Here is a 26,881-nt window from a genome sequence, read left to right as displayed (position 1 = left end):
AGTTACTCAGCAGAAGAGAAGGGATCAAAGGGTCTTGCAGGCGGAGAAGTGCCCAGAGCACTCCTGTCCCTGAGCAGAGAGGGAAGTGGCCTTCATTCCTTCTTCCAGCAAACACGGAGGGCTGCCGTGCCGGGCCCTGCTCTAGGTCCCAAGCATACAGCAGGGCACAGCCCACATCGCTTCCTCGTGGAGCTCCCATTCAGGTGGGGACAGGTGAGCACGGTGAGCAGATGGCAGCGTGTTAGAAGGTGATGTGTGTGATGGGGGAACAGGCACGTGAGGGAGAACGGAGACACAGTGCCGGGCTTGGTGTCTCTGCAGCTTGTGGCGACTTTTAAACGTGGTGATGACGCTGAAAGCCGCCCTTCCTTAATCATGGTGAAATTACAAACCCCACTAACAGACGCGCGTCTCTGCTCCGCCGCCTTGAACAGCAGCGTGAACCCTCGGCAGAGACTCCACTGAGTCTCTTCAAATGCATGCGTTATCCTTTTGAAGTTTCTTTACTTCTGAGTTCAGGCCCTCCCTCACCTGCGGATCCCACAGTTTCGGGAAAGGCGCTCGTGTGTGGGGTGGGGCGGGATGGGAATCCTGGGTTGTATTCGTGTGAAAGAGAACCAGTAAGGCTGATGGGCTAAAACTGAAGTCTGATTGTATCCATTTCCGGCTGGTTTTTACTCCCTTTTATTTCTCCCTATAAACAGATCCTGAGCAGACAATGAAAATTTCCGATTCTGTGGCCATGCTGATTCTACAACAGCAGAGAAGTGGCATTTAAGCAAACATCTGAGACTTCCTCACAAGAGACCTAGGATGCTGGTGGGGGGCGTGGATCCGGAGCGGGCAGGGCCTGCCTGGCTCTAGCTGGGAGTGAGCAGGCAGTGGTTTCAACAGGCAGGCCGGCAGTTGCGTCCAGGTCCTGTCAGACTAGGTGTTAGAAGGGCCCAGTCTGCTCTGGAATGTCCCTCAGAGGGCAGGGATCAGTGAGGCGCAGAGTTGGAAGAGCCACTGAGGTCACAAGTCTTAACCTGTGCCTTTTGTGTAGAGGACTGTGTGATGTGTTGGAGAGGATTGTGAAGGGGGGCCATTGTCCTGGACATGCTTCCCATCAGAGCATGCAGAGCATACCACCTGTGTGGTAGGTGTGGGTCACCTCCGGGCCTGCCTGTGCCAGCAGCAGCTGGCCACCTCAGGCTGCCCTGAGGGCGAAAGGACTGATGTCTGGGCACGCCGCTGGCCCGCTCAGGTTGGGAAGCTCGGTCTAGAAGACATCGGCTGAGCGCCCGCCAGGTCAGAGACAGTACTGGGCCCACAGTGAGGCGGCAGACGGTCCTGTCAGAGTTCGTGGCCTGTCAGGTGCAGCTACCTCCACAAATAGCACCCTGCAGGTATGAAGTGTTGATGTGGACACAAAATAACCAATAACCATTCCATAGATAGAGAGGTGAGTTTTACTTGAGCCAAATTGAGGTTTATAACCTGGGGAGACAGTTTCCACAAAGGAAGGAAGCATTCTGGAGAAGCGTGGTTTCAGCACACTCATACCTTTTTAGAACAAAGAACATACATTAAACATGCCCCGGATACACATTCCTCAAAGTTTCAAAGCGGTATTCGGTTCCAAATTGGCAGGTCCACATGACCCTGATGCTGGGAAAGGGAGTAATTTGGGCAGCACCGATAGGGCGGGAGGGGAGGTGTGGGTCTCACCTCAGAGTAAAGCAGAGGCGCGATGTCTGACGGGCCATAAATCAGGCTTCTCTTCAGGCCGAATCCATTTGGAACCAGAAGTTACCCCATGTACCTCAGTATGTGAAAATCTCTTTCACTGATAAGTTTTCCAAGAGCCATGGGAGTGGTGATGGGAGAGGTGGTGTGGCAGGGAAGGCCTCCTGGAGGAGGTGGCACTTTAGTTCAAACTTGCAAGTTGAGAAGTGACTGAGGGAAGATCATGGGATTGGGGGCACAGGCTTGGGAAGTGCCCACGATGTCCAGGGACGAGCAGGTAATGGTGTGGCATGGAATGGCCACGTGGAGAGGAGGGAAGCCAGGGCTTAAGTCTTGCTGAGTCTGGACTTTGTTCTATGGTCAATGGAGAGCCGTGGAGGCTTCTGAGCAGGACTCAGTGGAGTCACACCTGGGCCCTGCTCTCATGCTTGCCCCTCCCCATAAGCAGCTTGCTTCTTGGGCAGGCTGTCCCCTCCTCCTAGCACGCACTCCTGCCACCAGGCCCTGGCTCTGCAGGGCCACCTCTGTGTGTCCTCTGCTAGGCAGTGCCCCCACTAGACTGACATCACCGTCCCCTGCTCCCTGGCAAAGAGGAATTGCAGAAATGGAAGAGATGATGCAGTAGGCAAGGAAGGGCCCCTGAAATCTCTAAGAATTAGTAAGTGACCACAAATGGCTTCAGTGTTGCTAAAGGACGATCACAAATATGCCAAAGCCACGTAATACTATCTCGGATAGGAAGAGCGGGAGGCAAGGTTTGTTGCCATATAAGCAAGAACTTAGGCATCAGAAGCAGTGAACTCCCCATCACTGGAGACGGTCAATCAGGGACCCACCGACTACTACAAGAAAGTTGTGGAGGGAGCGGCAGATGAGCACGGCCGCGTCCAGGCCTTGGTGCTGCGTACTCAAGCAACATGAACTCCCAACGAAGAACATGCTTAAAAGGGACAGTATTCATATTTTATTAAAACAAACCACATATTAGAAAATTGCCGTCATTTGAAAATATCTGCAAGCCATTTGCTGTATCAATAAAGAAATTTGTACAGATTCAAATCTGAAAGAGAACAGGTGATCAGTACCCTTCCACGGGGAGCATCAGCTGTCTCGGCACCGTGTCAGGCACAGCGGAGCTCCACCGGGGTGCTCAGAGGCCTGGTGTGTGCAGCACGGGGCGGTTTGGAAGGCAGGTTCATACTCTATGGCTCATTTGAGCCGCACAGCACTGGTAGGTGGAGTCATTACCCCCACTTTACACATGATGCTCTAAGAAGTAAAAATGACTGGGCAGAGGTCACAATTGATTGTGGACCAAAACTGCAGTTTCCTGACTAGCACAGGCCTTGGCCCAGAGCGGGGGGTGATAAAAGCCAGTTGTCATCCTTTACAGTCTCATCCCAGCTCTGTTTCTGCTACATGAATCCAAACTCTCAAATCCCCCTTTGGGTGTAAGACCTCCTCTCAGAGCCCAAGGAAGGTAACCCAAAGGTGGACTCTAGTCCCTCGGAGTAACCAGGCGAATCGAAGTGTCAAAGGCCCGACAAGGGAGGGGCCAGAGGCACAGGTGGCGCCAGAGACGGCGTACGGCCTGCAGACCTGAGCACAGAGTCCAGCGCCACCGTGAGCTGTGTGACCTTGGTAAAGCTACTCCTCAGGGCCTCAGTTTTGCCATATGTAGAACTGGGGTAACTTTCTACCTCCTAGGGATGATGCGAGGATCGAGTGAGTGAATAGCAAAGCATTAGAACAGCGCTGACAAACTCGCACGTGCTGCCAGTGCCCGGCCCCGTGGCGGGGGCCTGGGGCAGCCTTGGTTGGCAGGGAGGTGGGTCACGTGTACCCATCGGCTTCTGTCAGGATGCCCTCTGCCTGTCGGAATCCAGCTCCGGGCGCCCCGGGAGAATCAAGTTCCCTTTCCTCAGGATTCCTGGAGCAGAGTGCTTAGACAGCTGTCCAAGCTACAGCTTTAAATGATTTGGTTAGAACTAAAGGCACTTTTGAGGTTCCTTCTACTTGTATTACATTGCCCCATATGAAAGTACCATTTTTAGGTCAAAAACTTGGAAATTGGCACTTTTATATGGTTCAAACCAATTAATGCACCAAGAGTCTGTTAAACCAGGAGGGAGATTCAGTGTGCATTTCCGCGCCTGACTGCTGGCCTCCTGCCAAGCGCCTAAGAAGATACTTAACACAATATAACTTTAAAACCCCCCGGGGAACTTGACAAATCAGGACGCTGAGCCTTCAGGACTGAGGCACAGACCCTGGAAAGAGGCTGTTCCCTCCCTGCTGGAGGAGCTGGCCTTCTTGATGCCGTCACTTCCTTCTGGAAAGCGGGGCTCTCTGGGTTTCCTTGGCAACATCGGGATCTGAGGAGCAAGGGGTTGTCGGGGCCGGCCGCCCAACCTCCACTGTAGCTCCTCTCCTTTGGATTCCATGACAGTTGAGAAAACTGCCTGCGGTTGTTTAGCAACGGTCACCTGCTGCTTTCTTAACATCCCCTGAGAAATGAATGAGCAGTAAAATCTCCCAGGTTGAGAGCTGGGCCTGAAGGTCTGGGCCAGGGGGCAAGTCAGACACTTGCCTGGGGGTTGGGGTGGCCCAGCTCTTAATCACCACGGGGGACTTGAAGCAACTTTCTTTCAGGACCTTAATCTCCCCAAATGTAGTGAGGTCAGGCTGGGCGATCTGTGAGGCCCTCCCAGCTGAGCTATCCTGCCCTTCAACGATAGCCAGTTGGCCCTTCACTCACTGCCTGGGAGGGTGGCAGGGTATGAGGACGTAACTGCTCTTAGCCTCCAATCTAGTTGCAAAGACAGGTCGCAGATTCGTGGCCCTGACAGTAAGAGAGGTTCTTGTGGCTTGGGGGGACCTCCCGGGGCAGCTAAGCCCGGGAAAGACTGAGACAGGCAGAGGGAGGAAGAAAGGACTTGCCTGTGTGTGTATGGGGCCCCGGGGAGGACAGCAGCAAAGTGTAGAGGTGGGGCTGTGTGACACCCTTCTGGAGCGAAGAGCCACTGAAAATAGCTGCAGGAACTCCATGAGGATAAGTCGTTTGGGTCAGACTAGAAAAGCCTTGAATGCTAAGGTAAAGTGCTCGTTTTCTCCCCTGTAGTCCTCGGGAACCTCTTGATAGCTCTAAGCAGTGCAGTGAGGTGTGAGAGCCCTCTGGCTTAGGGTGGACGAGGAGGATGGGTCAGGCCAGGAGGTGACATGGACAAGCTGTAGAGTGAAGAGGAGGCAGACCCAACGGACCGTCAAGGGATAAAGAGTCAGGGCTGGGTGACTCCCATTCATTCACATATTTACTGTGTGCCTACTATGTGCCAGGCGTTCTGGGTGCTGCACGAGGAGGTGGGAGGCTGAGGATAGGGCCTTCTGCCACGGCTCCCTGTGGGGTGTGCTTTCAGGCGCCTGGACTGAAAGGAGTGCAGTATGGGTGTCCTGGTGGCGGGGGGGGGGGGGGGGCCTGGGGAGAGAGCAGTGGCAGAGGGCCTGTGTGTAGGGCGCATGTGAACCCAGCCCAGCAGAGGAACTCTTCAAAGCACAGGGCCTGGCTGGTGGGGAGAGGGTGCTTAAGAGTAGGCGGCTGCCCAGCCCGGGCTGGGTCGGGGGAGGCCGGAGCCGCCGGGACCCAGGGCGGCCTCTCGGGGCTCGGCCTAGGGCAGCCGCGGGATGCTGATGGCGCCCTCCCAGAGCCGCAGGGCCGGGTAGAGCGGCTCCTGGAAGGCGGCGCGGAAGGTGTGCAGGTGGCTCATGCCGCCCGTCACGTCGTAGAAGGCGAGCACGCCGGCCTCGTAGTCCAGGAAGACGCCGAGCCGCTCGGGGTCGCCGCGGGGCCGCAGGCGGCTGCGCTGGCCGTCGTGGAAGGCCCAGTACTCCAGGTCGTAGCGCTTCAGGCACCACGACTGGCGGTTGCAGCCCAGGCGGGCGGCGGCCGAGGCCCCGCGGCGCCGCAGCGAGGCGTAGGCCGCGCCCGCCCACCAGCCGGCGCCCGCCTCCTGCACGTCCACCTCCCAGTAGTGGCGGCCCGCGGCGAAGCAGTCGCGGCCCAGCACCTGCCACAGCGCGTCGAAGCGCGCCGCGGGCGCCGGCCCCAGGCGGCCCAGCAGCGCGCAGCGCACCGTCAGGCGGTCGGCCGAGAGGCGCAGGCGCGCGTGCATCGTGTCCGGGTCCAGCGAGGGCGTCCGCGCGTCTGCGGGGGCGGGACACGGGCCACGCCTGTGGGCGGGGCCAGCGCGGCGCCCCGCCCCCCGAGACCGTCCCCCCCCCCCCCCAGCCCCCCCCCCCAACCCCGCGCGCGCGCCCACCCCAGGAAACGGGAAAACTCCGGGCATGCCCCACGGAGAGATGGAGTGCCACCCTTTTAACCCCGAACGCCTCTGGAGAGGTGCTGGGGCGACACGGGAAGAGAGAAAATTTACTGTACACCCAGTGTACCGTTTGAATTTTGTACCGTGGACTTCATTGCCAACCTCTGAAAAAGTAATTGAAATAATCCTGTCATTGATCACAGTCGGGTGTATAGCCTTCCAATTGTCTTTTTACTTGATGCTTTACAGTTTTTCTTAACATTGGTATCATACCAGACATGCTCTTGGGTAATCTGCTTTTTAAAATTTATTAATGTATTATGAACATTTTACCACATCAAATAATATTCTTTTATAAGAGCATTTTAATGACGACCCTAAGATTTTGACGTATGGATGCATTACAATTTAACCTATCCCTCCCACTGAAAAAAAATAGGCATTTTTAAAAGCTTTCAAAAACACTAATATTATTACATCTTTAGTATCTGATTATTTCTTTAGGATATATTTCTAAAAGAGGACTTCCTGGGTCAATGGGGATGGTGGTTTTCAACGCTTTTGGTAAATATTGCCCAAGTGCCCTCCAGAAAGGTGGCAGCGATTTAAACTCCCAAAGCTAGTTCCTGTTGCATCATGCCACATACTAGACAAGAAATTTTTAAAAAGTCTAGATCATAGGGTGTGTGGGTGTTCGGCTTTAGTAGATACTGCCAAAAAGTTTCTCAGTAATGTTTTGGAGTTTTCTGTGGAGAGGTTTTGTATATCTTTTGTTAGATTTATTCCTAGTTTTTAAAAAATATTACTGAAAATAATGTGATTTTAAAATTTCACTTTCTAATTGTTTATTGCCAATATATGGAAATACAATTGATTTTTGTATAATGACCGTATATCCAGCAGCTGAAGATTGCTCAAGCCATATTGTTAAATAAAAACAACTTACAAAAATATCTATAATATGATCCTGTTTTTAAAAATCTGTGCACATATATGCCTTTAAAATATCTGAAAAAATATATGCCAAAATATTAGCAGCATTTACGTCTGGAGGAGGCAATTGTTTTATTTTGTATATATGTAATTTCTAATTTTCTACAAGAAGCATCATTCGCTATATAATTTCTTAATGGGAACAAAGATGTTCACAATATATCAGTAAATGAAAACAGATTACAAAAGAGTATATATAGCATGACACCACGTTTGCTTCAAAAAGATATATTAAATATTTATCATTGTGTGTGTATATAGATATGCCAAAGAAAGCTAAAGGGCAAATCACGGTACTTATCGACTACTACATGTCTACTAGGGTAGACATGAGCAGAATTTCTAAGGCTCTCCAGTGATTTATGAGTGATTTTCTTTTAATTTATGCTTTTCTTTGTTTTCTAATTTTTCTACAATGAACATGGATTATTTCTGTATTAAAAAACTAATAATAAAGGTTAAAAAACCCAAGTTGGCTCTCTTAGGAAAAAAAGGGGGGCCTCCATTTCCGTGACCCGCCCCCCACTGTGCACCCTGCCCTCCGCCCTGGGGTCTTACATTTTAAGAAGAGGGATCGCTCTGGTGAGGGGCTTGTTTTCAACAAGGAGCCTGGCTTGGTGCTGGAGGAGCCCGAGAGCTGGCAGTTCATGTCTGTAACGAATTGCAAGAAATGAGCGCCTGGCTCACGCAAGGAGCGCAAACTGTAAAACATACTAAAAATGACACAAAACTGGAGATTTGCATAATCTCTCCCCAAGAATCGCATGCAAATTTAAGTACGGAATGCATATTCACAGCGACAGGAAAACTCGCAGACAGGCTCAGATCCAGGAAGAAGCGCACTTTCCAGGTCAGAAGTGAGTTCGGCAGTGGTAGGCTGTGTGAGTGAGCCCGGGACTGGGGAGGAGACAGTAGGCTCCAGGTGTGTATCCACAGCCAAGGAGGGGAGCAACCTCATGGCAGAAAGGCAAATGCCAGGACAAAGATGGAAAGCACGAAATTAAAGCTGAGTCCTCAGAAGGTCAGGTCTCGCTCAGGTGAGAGGGAGTCAGGGGAGACCCAAGTCATGGTCCTTGTCTTCAACAGCTCACTCAGGTAAATCAGGTGAGAAAGGGGCTCACTTGAGCCACCATCGGAGGCAGAGAGTGCTCCAGGTCACAGAGAAGAGAGGTGAAGGGCTCTGGGGCTTGGAGGGGTCAGGGAAGGCTTCATGGAGGAGGAAGCCCCTCAGCTGGCCCTTAAGGGATGGGGAAGATTTGGACACCAAGAATCAAGGATGGGAGGCTTTCCCAACAAAGGGTACAGCGGGAACGAAAACATGAAGGGCAGGGGGTTAGGAGTGGCATGTAAGCAGTGGGGAGCCATGGGAGGTGTCTGATTGAGGCTAGACATGAGCAGAAAAATTTCCAAAGCTCTCTCTGGTGGGGAATGATGGGGCAGGTGAGAGCAGAGGCAGAGGCCTGCGGAGGCTCCAGCAGGAACTGGGCAGCAGGGATGGAAAAGCCAGGTTGAGGAAATGCCACAGTGGCAGAAGGGCCAGGACTTAACGCTGTGGGGGATCAGAGTTTGCCACCTCCAGATGTATCTCTCTGGCATAAGGATTATTTTTGGCTGGTTATTTTTTTTAAAAACTGCAGACATGGGAAAAGCCCTGAAAACCAAGTAGAAGTTACCCTTTCTAAGAGACACTTACATTTGTAAGGGAAATCTCCGTCTGTAAAGGTGTCTCCCTCTCTGTACCAGGAAGAGGGGCTGACCTTGTCTCTAGAAACTCTCATCAACGCAGAAGGCAAGGACTTAAATCTGCATAATAAGCGTACTCTTGTTTTCTGTGTTTTCCTGGTAATTTTCCATAACCGACTCCCCCGACTCCCAACACCCTCCTCTGTCTTTAGCTGAAGATGGTATTTAAGGTGGCAGCTTTGGCCATTTGGGCTGAGTTACCCAGTTTTCCTGGGTTTCTCCTATATATACATGTTGTAAAGCTTTGTTTGATTTTCTCCTGTCATTCTGTCTCATGTCAATTTAATTTGTAGACCAGCCAGAAGGACCCAGAGGGTAGGGAAATTCTCTTCCTCCCCTACAGCCCTTTACTGGGAGTCAAGCAGCAGCAGCTTGGGAGAAGATGCAGGATCCCTTTGGGCCTGCTGAGCCTGCAGTTCTGTGGAGCACACAGGTCGGGAGGGAGTGGCGCTGCGAGACCCCCATCTCCTTGGGTCCTTCCTGGGGGTCAGCACCTGTGATCATGAGAATGATGGCCTCACGTGGAGGCAGGGGAGGTGTGAGGGCCTGGGAGTCTAGGGGTCAGAACACAGACTCTGGGCCCAGAGTCTGTTTGAATTCTGCCTCTACCCCCACCAGCTGTATAACCTAGGGCAAGTCAGTTAACGTCTCTGAGCCTCAGCTTCCTTATCTGTAAGATGGGGCTAGCGAGGCGCCCACCACACAGGGTGCTGTGAGGAGCTGCTGGACGGATCTGTGTGAAGGGCTGCAACGATGCCTGGCACCAGGCGAGTGCCCTGCCTGCAGATGTAACGACAGCAGCAGCAGCAGCTAAGGCTCACAGAGGGCTCACTCTGCCTGGCACCTTGCACGTCAGAGCCCGTTTAGTCCTTGCAACAGCCCCCGGAGAGGACGCTACACCATCGTCCCCACTTTATGGACATGGAAACAAGCAGAGACAAGGTAGGTGCCTGGCCCGAGAAGGCAGGGTTAGGAAGCGGTGGCTGGGGGAGAAGCTGGCACTCTGGCTCCAGAGTCCCCGCCTGTGGCCACGACGCTCTCCGGCCCTTCTGACCCACAGGGATCGCAGAAGGCTTCCTCAGGTCCGCTCAGAGAGGCCTACCCACTGCCCTGTCTGACAGCTCCTCCCCGGGCCACCCCGTTCTCCTCATCCTGCTTTATTTTCCCCAGAGCACCTCTCATCGCTGACGTCTACTCCTCTGTGGTCTGTCTTCCCCCAAGAGGCTGAGCACGGAGGCAGGAGCTCTGCTTTGTACCTTGCCGTGCTTGGCCCTCAACAGGGGCTCAGTAATGTTCTGAATGAATCATGACAGCAGAGACGAATGAATGAGTGAGTGAATGAAAGATTGAACAGATGTTTCTGAGCACCTGCTTTGTGTCACGCCCTGTGGGGACCTCAGAGCTGGACCCCAATTGGTTCTTGCCCTCCAGGCACTTACGAGAGGCAGGGAGGGGGTCCATGTATCCAGCCTGTGACCACCCCCAGGCATGAGATGGGGCAGCGGGGAAGCGGAGACAGCCAGGAGAGGGAGCACGCCCAGGGTGGCGTGGAAGGGCTTTCCAGGTGAGCACAGCTGTGTTGGCCCCACAGGGACGGTGGGACTTGACCAGGCAGAGGAAGGTGGGGGAAGTTGGCCATCCCAGCCCGGAGCCCAGAGCAGACAAAGACGTGGTGTGGCAGAGTCCCGGGAGCAATTGAGGGGCAGAAGCAGGGCAGTGGCTTCGAGAGGCAGGACGTGGTCGCAGGAGGGGGAGTCAGAAGGGTGGGCTGGGCCCAGGCCCAGGAGCCCGGGACGGCCTGGCCAAGGGCCTCTGTGTGGGAAGGGCATGAGTGGGGTGGTGACCTTTGCAGTTGTCTCTGGGCTAAAAAGCACCAGGGGAGTAAAGGACATGAGGTTAGTCACACAGCAACTTACTTTCCTTAAGGCGAACGTCCAGTGGCGTCTGTAACACGCCCTGCATGGCTTCCATGAGGCCCTTAAAGAAGCTCTTGACGGGCTCGAAGGAGAGGGGCACCGGGTGGCACAGCTCCCCCAGGCTCATGTGCCGCTGCATCTCCTGCTCCGCGGCCGTGTACTCCTGCGAGGGCAGGCGGGGTCAGCCCCTGTCCCAGCCCCTCCACTGCCCCCAGAACAAACCCAGGCCTGGGGCACAGCCCCCCGTCCCCCACCAGGCTGTGCCCCTGGGAGCAGAGGCCTGGAGAGACGGCCCAGTGGCTGGGCTGGAGGAGGGCCCCGGGCTGCAGGTTGGGTGGGTCCAGGGCTCCTGCTGGCCCTGCAGGCTCCTGCCGGCCAGTGCACCCAGGCCCTCTCTGTGCAGGCACAGCGGCAGGGGGAGGAGGCAGGCTGGCTGCCCACCTCGCAAGGGGCCCTGTGCCAGGGGTCTGCCTGAGGTACAGGGGGACAGAAAGAGTGAGGGACTGGTTTCCCTGGGGAAGGACCCCAGGGCATGTCCAAAAGGGGGAGCCGGAAACCACAGCCCAAAAGGAAAGCCAAGGGCCGAGAAGTGCAGCTGGAAGGCTGACTGAGGGGTGTGGCCACCACAGTGGGGACTGTCCTGTTTTCTGCCTGGACATCACCTTTAAATACACTGCCTGTGTTAGGTGCGGCTTTGCTAAGTAGAAGTGAGAAAAATGCATGCTCCCAGCCCCCTTCGCGCCCAAGGTGCAGGCAGGGGACAAGGCACCTCCCACCTAGGATCTGGATATGGAAGGGAGGCTGAGGTATTGACAACAGGTGGAGCCTGGGGACAGCGGCGATGGAGGCTCCGGCACCGGTGCCCTGGGTCAGTGGTGTGGCTGTGACTTCTTGCCTAGAGGAGCAGCAGTAGGTCTGCAAGGGAGCAATCCTGTGTGTGGCCTGGCCTGCGTCCTGGCTTTCTGGCTCTCCTGGAGACCCTGTGAGCTGCCTGATACTCTCATAACCTCATTTCGTGCTTAAAACAGTTCCAGTGGACTCTCGTAACTGTTTGCCATTAAGAACCCTGTCTGCACTTTCTGAAGGTCTGTCCCAGGCAGGATTTAAAAGACAGCGGGTGAGCAGGTCCTGGCTGGTGGGCAGTGCTGCCCACGCCGGGATGGAGGGATGGACACCTCGGGGTGGGGGGCGCTAGGATTCAGCTGTCGGCAGAGGCAGGCCCACCAGGCAGGATGCTGGACCTTGGGAGGGGGCTATGGGATGGTCTCCAAGCCCCATCCGGCTCCGGGGTGGCAGGTGGTTGGCCCAGAAGGCAGATGAGTGGGGTGTGGGGCTGGGGAGGGGGATGAAGGACAAATGCCACCACCTGGTAACTCTAGCATCTAGCAAAGGGCCTGGCACACAGTAGGTTCTCAGTAAATACCGATGATGGAATAAATGAGTGAATGAAACGGAGTGCGTCTGCTCCTGGCTTTGCAGACCCAGAGAACAGCCCCCAGCCACCCATCTCCAGCCAGAGACTGGCCATCATCTTGGATTCCCTCCACTTCCAATCACCAATCCTGTTGACTTTCTCAGACCTGCCTGCTTCTCCCGATCCCCACCGCCCCTTCACTGGTCCAGGCCCCCATCATCTCTCCCCTGGATGCTGGGGTCTCCTCCCAACTTCCCTTCCAGCCTCCAGTCCTGGCCCCCTCAGTGAATCTTCCACCCTGTCACCAAAGTGACCTTTCTAAAGCATTAAACTGACCGTGTCATTTCTTGCTTCAGGACCCTCGCCTGGCTCCCATCTCTACAGGACAAGGGCTAACCTCCATGGCCAGGCACAGAAGGCCCTTCATCAACCAACCCTGGCCTCCCAAGCCAGCAGCAGCTCTGCACACCCCTCCCTTTTACCCCTGCCCTGCCTCCAGCCAGGCTGAACCCAGGCGGCTCTCCAGCCTTCCAAGCTCTCAGCGTGCATGTGGTTCCCGTCTGCCCGGGATGTCCTCTCTGCTCCGTCTCTCCGAGATACCCAGTGAGTGGAATATACTCCACATCCCAGACCCAGCTCCTCCTCCTAAGTCTTCCCTGACCCCCCATACAGAGTTGGACATCTCCCGGACACACTTTGGCTAGCTTGCTTGAGCTGTGTTGTACATCACTCTGAGCGTGTATCCCCACCCAGGAGCTCCTCGTGTCAAGCAGGGGCCTGGTGCTGAGCACATAGCTGATGAATACATGGACAAGCAAATGCAAGGAAGGACTGATGGATGATGGACGTCAGCAGCTCTGGCACCAGAGAATAAAAAAAGAGGATGCCACAGCCCTAAAACTGTACCTATGATGGAAGAAGAACCTTCTCCTCCATGGAAGAGTCCTTTTGTATTAGCTATCCCTAAAAAGTACCATTCTTTTAGAAGAAACAAACAGATGTACCCCTCTGTGCCTCTTGCCCCTATTAAAGTACAATATCCTTTGTGCCTAGGAGAGTACCTCGCCCAGAACTTTTTGTTAGGTTTATTTTTTCTTAGCTAAACAATGAAACACAGGCTGAATTGACCAAGGCCACATAAAGGCACATGAGTGGAAATACCCACCAGGGACTGGCTTGACTGGTTTCGCAGTGACTGATTTATTTGTGTATCTTATTTCCCAGCCACAGCCTATGCTAATCTGTGGTTAGACTCAGTGCCACCTTTATTTAGTTGTACCCTGCCTTGTCCCACAAGCCTTTAAAGCACAAAGGTTGTCTAATACTGCAAGATGTTCCTGTACAGCGAGAAAAATGGAGCAAAGACAACACTCGGATAAGAATGCAAGCAGGAAGCCAGAGGGAGATGAGGCACAAAATGTACGCCACAAAGTCTCAGCCCAGCTATTGAAACACATTCGGCTCTGAGCTTCCCAGAAGCCATGGCAAAGAAGGAAACAGGAAGAGTTACATGAGTAGAAAGGCAATCCAAGTGCACAGGAGTACGGGCACGAGGGAGGAGTTTCTTCCAGGGGTCCTTGAAGACAGGAACACTGCTCTCAACAACACGCTTTCACTAAAACAGCGACAAATCTCACATGGGCATTTCTTAGACGCTTCCTCAGCATAAGCTAACAGCCTCCGACAGAGCCCAGTGGCCAAGGAGTGCCATCCTTCTCTCCCCTTTGTGATCAGCTCTGGAGCCTGCTCCAGAGCTGAAGGGACACCTTCCTTTCCAGAAGGGGTGTCTCAACTCGGACTGTAGAGGCAGAGGGCCGGGCAAGGCTGCCTCATGGCTTTAGAGTTGGACAGACCTGGGTTCTGATCACCACTCTGCCACCTCCCAGCTGTGTGACCTCGGACAAATCACTTCACCTCCCTGAGCCTCAATTTCTCATTCGTAAAATGGGGGAGAATATCCACTTTGCAGAGTTCTTTTGAATATTTAAGCTAAAACACATAAAGTGTGTGGAAGACAGAGGTCCTCAAAATGGTGGCTGTCGATGTGAATGAATTAGTGCAAGGTATGTATTATCTTCCTAACAGTGTATATTTTCTGACCACGCGTGGGGGTAAGGAAGTCTCCATGCTGACAAGGGGATTCTCTGCATATTTACTCAGTGTGTAAATGCCATGTTCAATGCCACTGTAACCGAGAGGCAATGCTGGTGGCAGGTGTGGGCCGTGAGGGCAGAAACCCAGGCTTATTACCTGCAGCAGCTGTACGGGGTTGGGCTCCTGGCTGATGCTCCACACCCTGTTGGAGAGATCGTTCATGACGTCGATTTGCTCCCCACAAGACTTGATTTGCTCCCTGTACCGCTGGAGGGCAAGCTGCGTGTTTTTATCAATGAATTTCTTGGCCAGCACTTCCTCTTCATCAAGAAGTAATCTGAGTTCACTGAATTTTTCAGTCAGCCAGGTTTTACTTGACTCTGCATGAGCCTAAAAAAGAAAACCAGTTGCAGATGATATGATTGCCAACCAGGAAGTCCAGAAAAATCAACATGAAAAAAATTATTACGACCTCTAAAAAGTGAGTTCAGCAAGGTGGCAAGTCAAGTGTAAGATCAACTTATAAAAACTCCAGCTTTCCTGTAGATCATTATCTTTCTCCATACACAAAAATAGATCAAAATGGATCAAAGACTTGAAGGTAAGACCTGAAACCATAAAACTTCTGGAAGGAAATACAGGCAGTACACTCTTTGACATCAGCCTTAAAAGGATCTTTACAAATACTCAGACAAGGGAAATAAAAGAAAAAATAAACGAGTGGGACTTCATCAGATTAAAGAGCTTGTGGAAGGCAAAGGAAACCAAGATCAAAATGAAAATACAACCCAACATCTGGGAAAAAATATTTGCAAATCATATATCTGATAAGGGGTTAATCTCCACAATATATAAAGAAGTAACACAGCTGAACTACCAAAAAATAAACAACCCAATCAAAAAGTGGGCAGAGGATATGAACAGACATTTTTCCAAAGAAGATATACAGATGGCCAATAGGCGGATGAAAAGATGCTCAACATCACTGATCATCAGGGAAATGCAAATCAAAACTACACTTAGATATCATCTTATGCCCATTAAAATGGCTATAATCACCAAGACAAAAAATAATAAATGTTTTTTTGAGAGGTTGTGGAGAAAAGGGAACCCTCATACACTGCTGGTGGGAATGCAAACTGGTGCAGCCACTGTGGAAAACAGTATGGTCATTTCTCAGAAAATTAAAAATAGAATTACCATATGACCCAGCTATCCCACCACTGGATATTTATCCAAAGAATTTGAAATCAATGATACAAAGAGACTTATGCCCCCCTGTCTTCATTGCAGCATTATTCACAATAGCCAACACGTGGAAGCAACCCAAGTGCCCATAGACTGATGATTGGATAAAGAAGATGTGGTGTATATATACAATGGAATACTACTCAGCCATAAAAAAAGACATAATCGTTCTTTCGCAGCCACGTGGCTGGACCTTGAGGGTATCATGTTAAGCAAAATAAATCAGACAGAGAAAGACAAACACCGTATGATTTTACTCATATGTGGAATATAAACAAACTTACGGACAAAGAGAATAATTTAGTGGTTACCAGGGGGAAGGGGAGGAGGGTGAGCACAGGGGTGCAGGGGCACATTTATATGGTGTCTGACAAATATTAATGTACAACTGAAATTTCACAATGTTATGAACTATTTAGACCACAATAAAAAAATTAACAAACAAAAACTCCAGTTTTTCTAAGTACCAGCTATAACCAATGGGAAAATTGGAGAAACAAATTGGAGAAATAAAGATCCTTTTTAAAATAGCAGAAAAAAATACAAAGTATGTAAAAATAAACCTAACAAAAACTGTAAAGACCTAGATAAAGAAAAGTATAAAATTGTACTGAGGGGCTGACCCTGGCCGAGTGGTTAAGTTAGTGTGATCTGTTTCGGCTGCCCGGGGTTTCAGCGGTTCGGATCCCAGGCGCAGACATGGCACCGCTCATCAGGCCACGCTGAGGCGGCGTCCCACATAGCACAACCAGAGGCACTCACAACTAGAATATACAACCATGTACTGGGGGGCTTTGGGGAGAAGAAGGAGGAAAAAAAAAAAAAAGATTGGCAACAGTTGTTAGCTCAGGTGCCAATCTTTAAAAAAGATAATAATAATAAATAAAATAAAATTGTACTGAAAAACATTTTTAAAAACTCTGAATGTGTGGAAGAAAAAGACATCCCTGGCTGGGAAAATTCATTACTATAAAGACAGTATTTGTTTCCAAATTATTCCATAAAGTCAATGCAATCCAAAAGTCTTAACATGCAGATTAAACAAATATTCAATTATCATGAGGAAGAATAAAGCGCAAGAAAAGCCAAAAATTGCTTTAAAAAGTTCTGTGAAGGATGAGCTGCCTTATTAAACATCAAACTGCAAAGCTAAAGGACTTAAAACCATGTGGGTTAGGGACAGACAAAAAGATCAAGGGCATAGAATAAAAAGTTTAGGAAAGAACTGAAAAATACATGTGTGTGTGTGATAATGGTGGCATTTCAAATTATTAGGAAGAAAGACTGGAGTATTCAATAAATGGTATGGGTACACAGACAATTAACCATGTATTTGAAAAATATTTTAAGTCATATCCTTATCTTATACCACATATAAAAATAAATTCAGACAGAACCTCACCTACGAAGTAGTCTTGCCAAAAAACGCAAATTCGCATCTGATCAGGCCTCTAAATCTGCCTTAAAGGTTCCATTTAGAGGACAGACAGGCAGCAGAGGAATACGAGAACCATCAACTTAAGAAATGCATCAACCAACTGCAACTTGAAAACTTTACTTCACTCCTAATTCAAACAAATAGATGTGACATTTATAAGACAATTGGGAAAGTGACCACTGATTGGATGTTTGATGATATCAAGGAACTACTGTTAATTTTCATAGGTGTGATGATGATACTGTTGTTATGTGTTTTAAAAAATGAGTCCTTATCTTGTAGAGATAATATGCTGAAACTTTTTTCTAAAGATTTTATTTTTTTATTTTTTTCCTTTTTCTCCCCAAAGCCCCCCCCGGTACATAGTTGTATATTCTTCGTTGTGGGTCCTTCTAGTTGTGGCATGCGGGACGCTGCCTCAGCGTGGTTTGATGAGCAGTGCCATGTCCGCGCCCAGGATTCGAACCAACGAAACACTGGGCCGCCTGCAGTGGAGCGTGCGACCTTAACCACTCAGCCACGGGGCCAGCCCCATAATATGCTGAAACTTTTACAGATGAAGTGATGTCTGGGATTTGCACCTAAATATGTGCATATACTTGACGTTTTCCACAATAAAAGGTAAACAAACAAAAAAAGAAATCCAAATAGATTAAAGCACTACACATTTTAAAAAACCAAATAATAAACCTATTAGAATGAAATACAAAACAATTTTATTTCCAAAACTTTGGGAAGGGAAGACCTCTGTGAGAGAAACCCAAAACCCAGATGGTTATTAAACGGGAGCCGTGACAGGTTTGCTCACATAAAAAATGGAACTTTTCCCTAAACGGAAAGCGCTGTGAATAAAGCTACACAACAGGTAACAAACGGTGCAAGTTTACTGTCCATAACACATGGGACAGAAAGAAGTCACTGAATTCAGACATGGGCTAAAGACAGGCAAGTGCCAACAGATGTACGAAGAGGCCCCTCAGCCTCCCCAGCAACCAAGACAGCGAGCAGTGTAACCAGAAAATAGATTGTGGCTGTCCGACTGAAGAGTCTGAACCGATGGACGATACTGGGGTCTGTGAGGGCGCGTGGAACAACACTCGCACGCTGCAGTGGTGGTGTCTATTGGGGCTGCACTTTTAGCGGGCAGTCTGACAGCACCAAAACCTTAAATGCATGTGGCCTTTGATGCAGCATTTCCTCTTGCAGGAATTGATCCTAGAAAATGTTTTCACATGGGCATGAAGATTTGTGTACCAAGATGTTCACTATAGCAGTGCTGGTGATAGAGAAAAATGGGCAAAATTTTCAATATGGGAAGTATATACATATATTTATCATATAAATTATGCTGCATTCATACAATGAAATAATACATAGTGATTAAAAAGAATGCAGCATTCTGAGGGGCTGGCCCCGTGGCCGAGTGGTTAAGTTTGCGCGCTCTGCTGCAGGCGGCCCAGTGTTTCATTGGTTCGAATCCTGGGCGCGGACATGGCACTGCTCATCAGACCACGCTGAGGCGGCGTCCCACATGCCACAATTAGAAGGACCCACAACGAAGAATATACAACCATGTACCGGGGGGCTTTGGGGAGAAAAAGGAAAAAAATAAAATCTTTAAAAAAAAAAGAATGCAGCGTTCTGATACATGCTGTAATATGGATAAATCTGGAAGACATCATGCTACTGAAATAAGCCAGACATAAAAGGACAAATATTGTTTGATTCCACGTTTATGAACTATCTAGAACAGGGAAATTCAGAGAGACAGGAAGTAGATTAGAGGTTACCAGGGGTGGTGGGACGGGAGAATGGGAAGTAATTACTTAATGGTTACAGGTTATGTTTGGGGTGATGGAAAAGTTTTGGAAACAGTGGCGATGGTTGTACAACATTGCACATGTAATCAGTGCCACTGAATTGCACACTTCAATATGGTAAAAATGGTAATTTCTTGTTATGTATATTTTAACACACACACACACACAAACGCAGCGGACCTATATGTCGTGGCATAGAAAGCTCTCCAAGACACCATGTGGAGAAAGCAAGTTGCACAATCATACATACAGGATGATCCCATTTATGTAAAAGATAACAGAACAACAACTATACATGGATATATGCATCTGTATGTTTGCAGGTGCATTTAAATGTCTGTTGGTTGTGATCATGTTTGGGAGGAGATGTGGGGTTGAGGGGATGGTGAAGAGAAACTCTTACTTTGTACATGTATAGTTCCATACTATATTCTAATACACTATTTAAATATTTAAAATGGGCACGTGTTCATGTATTACTAGTACAATTATAAAATAAAGCCAAAAATCATTTGGAAAAACACACAAAACCTAGGCCAGCCTCTTTGCCCAGCCCAAACATCTGTACAGCCCACGCGGCGGAATGACCCCTGGTACCCGGCAGGCTCCCCCGTGACGCAATGCTCTCTTCTCAGTGGGGCAGGAACGTGTGGTTTGGCAGGATCTAGGGGACGGGTTCCTGAAGCCTGCGTTTCCCACACAACGTTCCAGGCAGTGTGGTTGGGCTGAGACTGGCTTATACCACCACGTGCCTGACAGATTGAACTGGCTTTGGGCTAGCCTGGGAATTAGTCTACACTTAACATGGTTTCCATGGGTCCGTGAACCTGGACGCAAATATCTCTCTGTTTAATGACCAAATGAAGGAAAGAAAAGGTGTTCCAAACCCTTGATTTATGAATGCGTTTTGGAGGCAGTGTATGTAAATGGAATAAATGTAAATGTAAATGCAATTCTTTCTATAGAAACCAAGACAGCAAATATCCTCCCAACCAAGCTATGCTCCAAGCAGTTTCTACAGATCCGCCTCGTAAAGAATATACAAAATAAGCTTCACGACACCATACATGGTAAAAACTCTCAGGAATAACTGTTCAGAAACATCCACAAGAAAACTTAAAGTGTAAGCAGATAGGCTGATTCCGCAATACAGTTAAAAAAAGAGTTCTGGCAATGAAACAAGGAAGTATGCTGCTTGGTTTGGGCCACACTGGTTCAAAATGCAACTGGATCCCAGACTGAACCGGTCTGGGTGAGGGCCTGACAGTCCGGCTGAGGAGGCGCCCGTCTAGGCCCCTTCACCTCAGGTCCACATCCTGCTCTTCACCGGCTCTGCTCCGCAGGGCAGAGGGGCTGACTCCTGCGGGCCCAATTTCCAGGATCCTCCTTCAGGCTGGGTTTGGTCAATGGGAGGAGGAATTAGAGGGAGGTCCAAGGTGAGAGGAAGGAAGCAGCCAGGGCCTCCCTCCCACCAGTATCTCCACGAGTGGCTGCATCCCCGAGCCCCCCATCCTCCAGCTCCCACAGGACAGGCCCGTTAGGCTTCTAGCTCCTGCCTGGGTGGCCGGGGCCCCTGCACTCTGCTAATACCACCTCCTTTCTTTGTCCCGGCCGGTCAGGCATGAAGGTGCTGCCTGCTGGTGCCAGCTGCCTCGCCTCCCGCTGGCTGGCTTCTCTGCCTCTTCCACGCTGTGTCAGCCTTCCCAGCATTCATCCCCGCTGTCCCAAACCCTCAAAGTGGTTTCTGTCTTCCTGGGTGGACCATGAAGGATACAGCTGTGGTCCCAGGTCCACCTGTGCCTTCCTATGTGACCAGCAACAGGTTATTTCTTCTTCCTGGGTGCCCACATCTCCAAGGGCCTTTCAGCTCTGACAGCCTGAGCATTCTAAATCCCTATCTAGGTCTGCATTCAGCAGACAGTAACCACCTTATATATACATACACATATCATACAGACACACGTATACATGCCTACACACAGATCTTCCTGGACTTACCAAGGGGTTACGTCCTGATAAACTCATTGTAAGTTGATATCTTGAGTCAAAAATGCATTTAATACACCTAACCTACCAAACATCCTGGCTTGGCCCAGCCTCCCTTAAATGTGCTCAGGACACTTACGTTAGCCCACAGTTGGGCAAAAGCATCTAATACGAGGCCTAGTTTATAATAAAGTGTTGAGTATCTCATGTAATTTATTGAAGACTGAACTGAGAGTGACAAACAGAACTGCTGTGTGGGTGCAGAATGGGTGTCAGTGTGTCAGCTGCTCACCCTCGTGGTCACGTGGTGAGCGGCAGCTGCGGCTCTCGGCCCCTGCCCAGCATCGGGAAAGAGGATCCCTACACCTGGGAAAAGATCAAAATTAAAACCAAAGTACAGTTTCTACTGAATGCGCATTGCTCTTGCACTATTGTACATTTGAAAAATCTTAATTGGAACCATTGTAAGTCAGGGACCATCTGAATATATATTTATTTATATAATATATATATTTATATACTTTTCATTTATAAAAGTATCAAAAGCTCACTGTGGAAAACTCGGAAGATTCAGAAAGAAGAACCTAACCATGCTGCACACTGTCACCTCCTCCCGTCCGAGTGAAGAGCAGCGGGCCAGTGCTGAATTTTCCCTCCACCTGCAGGTGTTGGTCCCCTGAGGAGCCAGGATGGGGAAGCAAACAGCCTATTAGCAAGGATGTCAGGGAAACCATTTCACGGGTGTTGGTTAGGGATTAACGACCAGGTCCTTCTTGACTGTTTGCTGGAAAGGAGTTAGTTAGGCCTGGTCTTTGACTTCTGAACAGCAGACTTTGGACCATATATGAACTTTATTGCTTTTAATTTGTTTACAAATCTAGCTCATGGGTCAATTTCCAGGCGAACAGCCTCTTCCCAGGACTGCCTCTATGGAAGAAGTCTGGGCAGCATGGTGGCCCCAGACCTCTGTGCCACAGTTCGGCAGAATGCACGAGAGTCCTCACCAACACTTGTGCCTGCTGAGCCAGACGAGTCACTTCTAGGAGTGTGTCCTGAAGGAAACAAAGCAAGGTGCCAAAAATGTTCCCTGCAGTGTTCTTTTACATTAAATTGAAAAACTGGAAATAATCTAAATGTTCAACATTAGGAAAATGGCCTAACGGATCATGGTAGATCCATATAATGGAATATACAACCTCTCATACTGACATTAGTAAACAACTTTTAACGACACAGGTAAGTGTCATGATCTTAAACCAGCAACAACAAAAACCCCACACAGAAAGTGACATATAGTTTTGGTCAGTAAAGGAGAAGGAGTTTGCATGGAAAATCTCGCTTCCTACTTCAAACACGTGGAAATGCTGATTTTAAATGAGCAGATTGTAAAGTTATATGACCAAGCTCAGAAACAAACACACAATCAAACAAAAGAGGCCAGCCCGGTGGCGTAGTGGTTAAGTTCGTGTGCTCCACTTCAGCAGCCCAGGTTCACGGGGTTTGGATCCTGGGCACAGACATACACACTGCTCACCAAGCCATGCTGTGGCAGCATCCCACATACAAAAAATAGAGGAAGATTGGCACAGATGTTAGCTCAGCAACAATCTTCCTCACCAAAGCAACAACGACAATAAAGAGAAAATCTTCAGGTGCCAAAACCAAAGAGGCAACTTGGCGGCAGAGCCATGGGCAGAAGCTGAGCTGAGTGACCCCAGGAGGGCAGGGGTGGAGGTATGTGTGACAACCACCCACACGGGGCCTGATCATCTAGGAGGGGCACTGGGCACCTGGCCCATTGCAGCTGGGAACGGGGAAAGGGCCCGCTGCATCAGGCCAGGTCACAGGGAGCCACTCCATCCATGAACGAGGCCCCAGAACAACCCCACCCACCGGCCTGGGGAAGGGGCAAGGAATCCTGTCATCCCCCCCAGGGTCATGGGCGAAAAGAGTCACCAGCAAAACAAACCAGCCAGACATCAGGCTTGGACTGAGAAGGCTTGGAGTCCAGGCTCATGGAACCTCAAAACGAAAAATTCATACAAAAATGGGCTGGAAGTACTGGAAGTCACAGAGCCTTGCACAGATGTCATGCCACAGTGCTCTGCAGGGGCACTCTCACAACCCAGGGCAAATGGAGCACCACGGAAAATACCTACCAAGACAAGATGATGATACAAGTGACAAATCACACAAGGAAACGAACCAGCAGGCCTCACCTCCAGCCGGGAGGTGACGTGAGAACTATATACAGAGTATATCTCAAACTGTGTACAAGCATATCCATGCACGGAAAAACAATCTCAGAATGGGAAGAGTGGCTGGCTTGAAGTGGCAGGATTATGGCTGAATTTTTAAAAATCTGCTTCTTGACCAGGAATTGAAAGGTAAATGCTCACAGGAGCCGGGCTGGTAACAGAGCGGGGCAGTGGGCAGGTGGGGGCTGGGAGAAATGCATTTCTCATGGGGTGTCCGTCGCTCAGCTCCCACAGCTCCCATCTGGGGATGGAAGCCTAGGGTGGCCACATCTTCCTTCCTCCTTTTCTACATCTAAATTTTTATACAAACACCTCAACTTTAAAATGCTAACCACTAATTCTATTTTTCTTACTGTCTTCTGAGGGCCATTGAGGTGTAAGACTGAGAAAACATGTATAGAATTTGTACGCTGAAAACTACAAAATGCTGATGAAAGAAAACAGAGATCTACATGCACGAAGAGACAGACTGTGTTCATGGGTTGGAAGACAACATAGTAAAGATGTCAATTCTCTCTAATCTGATACACAGGCTTAACATAATTCCTACCAAAATCCCAACAAAGTTTACTTTTTGTAGATATAGACAAGATTATTCTAAGACTTAAATGGTAAGGCAAAGGAATTAAAATACTAAAATAATTCTGAAAAAGAATCAAGTGGGAGGCATCAATTATTTCAAGGCTTATTTTCAGCTACAGTAATCAAGCCTGTGCGGCACTGATAGAGGGACAGACTCACAGATCACTGGAAGGAACAGGGAATCCAGAAACAGCCCCACCCAAGTATGGCCAGTTGATTTTTGACAAGAGCAACTCAATAGAGAAAGCACAGTCTTTTCAACAAATGGCGTTAGAGTAACTGGACATCCATAGATAAAAGAAAAAACCTCAACCTTATACAAAAGTTAATTCAAAATGAATCATGGACTTAAACGTAAAATTATAAAACTTGTAGGGAAAAAAAAGGAGGAAATCTTTGGGACCTAGGGTTAGGGAAAGAGTTCTTTAACATGACCCCGAGAGCACAATCCATAAAAGGAAAAAACTGACCAACTGGACTTCATCAAAATTAAAACCTTTCACTCTGCATAAGAACCCGTTAAGACAATGAAAAGACAAGCTACAGACGGGGAGAAAGCATTCACAAACCACGTGTCTGACAAAGGACTCCTATCCAGATACAGTCACGTGCCGCATGACGTTTCAGTCAACAACCGACCACATAGACAGTGGTGGTCCCAAAATCTTAGCACCGTAGAGTCTAGGTGGGCAGCAGGCTATACCATCGGGTTTGTGTATAAGTACACTCTTTGATGTTTGCACAGTGACGAAATCACCCAACGATGGGTTTCTCAGAACCCATCCCCATCGTTACACAAGGCATGACTGTGTGTAGACAACTCTCAAAACTGAGCAGTCAGAAAATACACAGGGGCCGGCCCGGTGGCATAGTCATTAAATGTGCGTGCTCTGCTGTGGCAGCCTGAGGTTCGCTGGTTCAGATCCTGGGTGCAGACCTACACACCACTCATCAGGCCATGCTGTGCTGGCATCTCACAAAGAAGAACTAAAAGGACTTACAGCTAGGATAGACAACTATGTGCTGGGACTTTGGGGAGAAAAAGAAAAAGGAAAAAAAGAAAGAAAACAAACAATGGGATCAGGAAACGGCAAGAGGCACGAGGAGACCTCCTGGCAGAGTGGATAGACAGATGGCAAACCAGCGCATGGAAAGATGCCAACATCACTAGCTGCTGAGGAAATGCAAATGAAGACCACAATGAGACACCACTACACACCTATCGGGATGGCTAAAAAAGACCAAATGTTGGCAAGGATTTGGAGAAACAGGATCTCTCAGATATAGCCAGTGGGAATGTAAAATGGCCCAGCCACTCTGGAAAACAGTTTGGTAGTTTCTTAAAAAACTAAACATGCCAGTACCACACTACCCAGCATTAGCACTCAGGATTCACCCCAGAGAAACAGAAACTTATAGCCACACGGAAACTGTACACAATCGTTCAAAGCAGCTTCATTTGTAATAGCCTCAAATGGGAAACAACTAAAATGTCCTAAAATAGATGATTGGTTAAAGAAAAGGGGTATATCCATACTACTGGATTGCTGGAATATTATTTAACAATACAAAGGAATGAACTGTCCACACACGCAACAACTTGGATGAATCTCAAGGGCATTATGTTGAGTGAAAAAAATCTCAAAAGGTCACATGCCACATGATTCCATTTTTCTGACATTCTCAGATGCCCTTATAATAGACACAGAGGACAAGTTAGTGATGGCCAGAAGTAAGGGATTGTGGGGGAGGGGCGGCATGAGGGACACCTCGGTGCTGATGGAATAGTTCTGTTTTGATTGCGGTGACGGTTACCTGAATCTACACACGTGATAAGTTGACAGAACCATACACACACACTGTCAATTTTCCGGTTTTGATATTTACTACAGTTATGTAAGACGTAACCCTTGGGGTCAACTAGGTGAAAGGCACAAAAACTCCTCTGTACCACCGTCCCAACGTCCTGTGAATCTGTAATTAGGTCAAATTAGAAAGTTTAGGTGTTGAGGAGAGGGTTAAAAGAAGGAAAAACACTCCTTAGGGTAAGCTGAAGCCCGCCCTCCTAGGCTCTCCATGTGGGTCCTAACTCTCCCCTTGGGGACCCCCACCCAGATCTGCCGATGGTGAACCTGTGCCCCGACTCTGTCCTTCCGGCTCCACAGCCCAAGCACCTCCCATTCCCTTGGGTGTGCCAACTTTCAGTTCCCAAATCATTTTGACCTGATTTATCCATCTGAGCCCGGAGTCCTGCTCATGACATTATTAATAATTAACCCAGGGCTACAGGTGTAAACCACAATTGTCCCCAGCAAACAGGGGCATGGACGGAGTCCCCGTACAGATCATGGATGCTGGGCAATCAGGGGCCCATCGTGTGGCCCGTCTGCCTCCCTGGGCTTCGGGCCGGCCTCAGGAAGACCAGGGGCCAGCTAGTCCCACGGGCGGAGCTGGTCTCCCTGGCTGACCTGAGGGGGTCAGCAGGGGGTCATGGGGCTCTCATAGGGACTCACTTCCACGAGGGGGCGGCTGAGGCTGAGAGGGGAAGGGAACAGCCAAGTTCATGTATAAAGCCCTAAAGACACGACTTTTTCACAGTCTAAACAGCAGCTCACACTAGGGTCAACCCCAGCTTCCCATTTAAAACCCACCAAGAAATCCTTTTAAATAAACATCGTTATGAAAGGAGATGCCTGGAGAAAGTGCGTGTTTATGGAATACGTTTCTACTCCATCTACTTTCGCCTTGGCAGAGACCTCAGAGCCATTTGCGCGTTCCTGACACGCATTTGGCTCGTTTAAGGCGGCTGCGGGCGCGGGCACCGGTCTCTCCGCGCGGACTGCGCTCGGTGCGGTGTCCCCGGCTCCGCGGAGGCTGGTCACCGCGAAGCGACCCGACCCGCCCGCAGGCCCCTCCCCTGCGGGTCCCTTCAGGGTCTCGCCCCTCATTTTGCGTTCTTTTTCTCGAGAAGAGCCCCCTGAATTACAGAAGCCCCAGGCTCCGCGAGCCTGAGCGCCCCCGAGGCTGGCGGTCGGCTCTCCCGGGCCCCGCACGCGGACAGCCTCGTGGCGGGGGAGCAACGTGTCAACCAGACACGCCGGGGACTTGCCTGGAGCCTCCCGGCCGTGTCCTCAATCTGGTTTATGTTGCCAACCTGCTGCTGCTTCTTGGTCGCCAACTGCTGTAGACATTCTTGGGTGAGTTTCTGTATGCGAAGGAGTAAGGGAAAAAGTCAACACGGTCACTTCCGAGATAACCAGGCCCCCAGGGCACCCCGCGTTTTGTCTCAGCTGAGGTGTCCCCAGAAGGCAGCCGACTCGCCCAGAGTCAGGAGGCAAGCTG

At 49.7% G+C, this 26,881-nt stretch overlaps 1 protein-coding gene across 3 annotated transcripts in view; it reads right to left on the bottom strand.

Moving 5' to 3' along the window:
* Positions 1-1,805: 1,805 nt before the first annotated feature.
* TRIM14 (tripartite motif containing 14) overlaps positions 1,806-26,881 on the bottom strand; it is a 28,258-nt gene continuing 3,182 nt past the window's right edge. Inside the window, exons 1-6 of one of the 3 annotated variants that reach the window (XM_070519156.1) lie at positions 21,289-21,551; positions 20,992-21,065; positions 14,364-14,597; positions 10,700-10,862; positions 7,599-7,691; positions 1,806-5,929 (exon numbers count right to left, since the gene is read on the bottom strand). In XM_070519156.1, coding sequence (XP_070375257.1) covers positions 5,394-5,929; positions 7,599-7,691; positions 10,700-10,862; positions 14,364-14,597; positions 20,992-21,065; positions 21,289-21,433 — 1,245 coding nt within the window. In that variant the 5' untranslated portion in view covers positions 21,434-21,551 and the 3' untranslated portion in view covers positions 1,806-5,393. Of the gene's footprint in view, positions 5,930-7,598; positions 7,692-10,699; positions 10,863-14,363; positions 14,598-20,991; positions 21,066-21,288; positions 21,552-26,648; positions 26,745-26,881 lie in introns of those variants that run through there. The other 2 variants (XM_044779158.2, XM_070519157.1) reach the window with 2 other exon arrangements.

Source organism: Equus asinus, chromosome 10, assembly GCF_041296235.1.
Source record: "Equus asinus isolate D_3611 breed Donkey chromosome 10, EquAss-T2T_v2, whole genome shotgun sequence".
In the NCBI taxonomy this organism is placed as follows: domain Eukaryota; kingdom Metazoa; phylum Chordata; class Mammalia; order Perissodactyla; family Equidae; genus Equus; species Equus asinus.
This window is presented reverse-complemented; position numbering and strand designations above follow the sequence as displayed.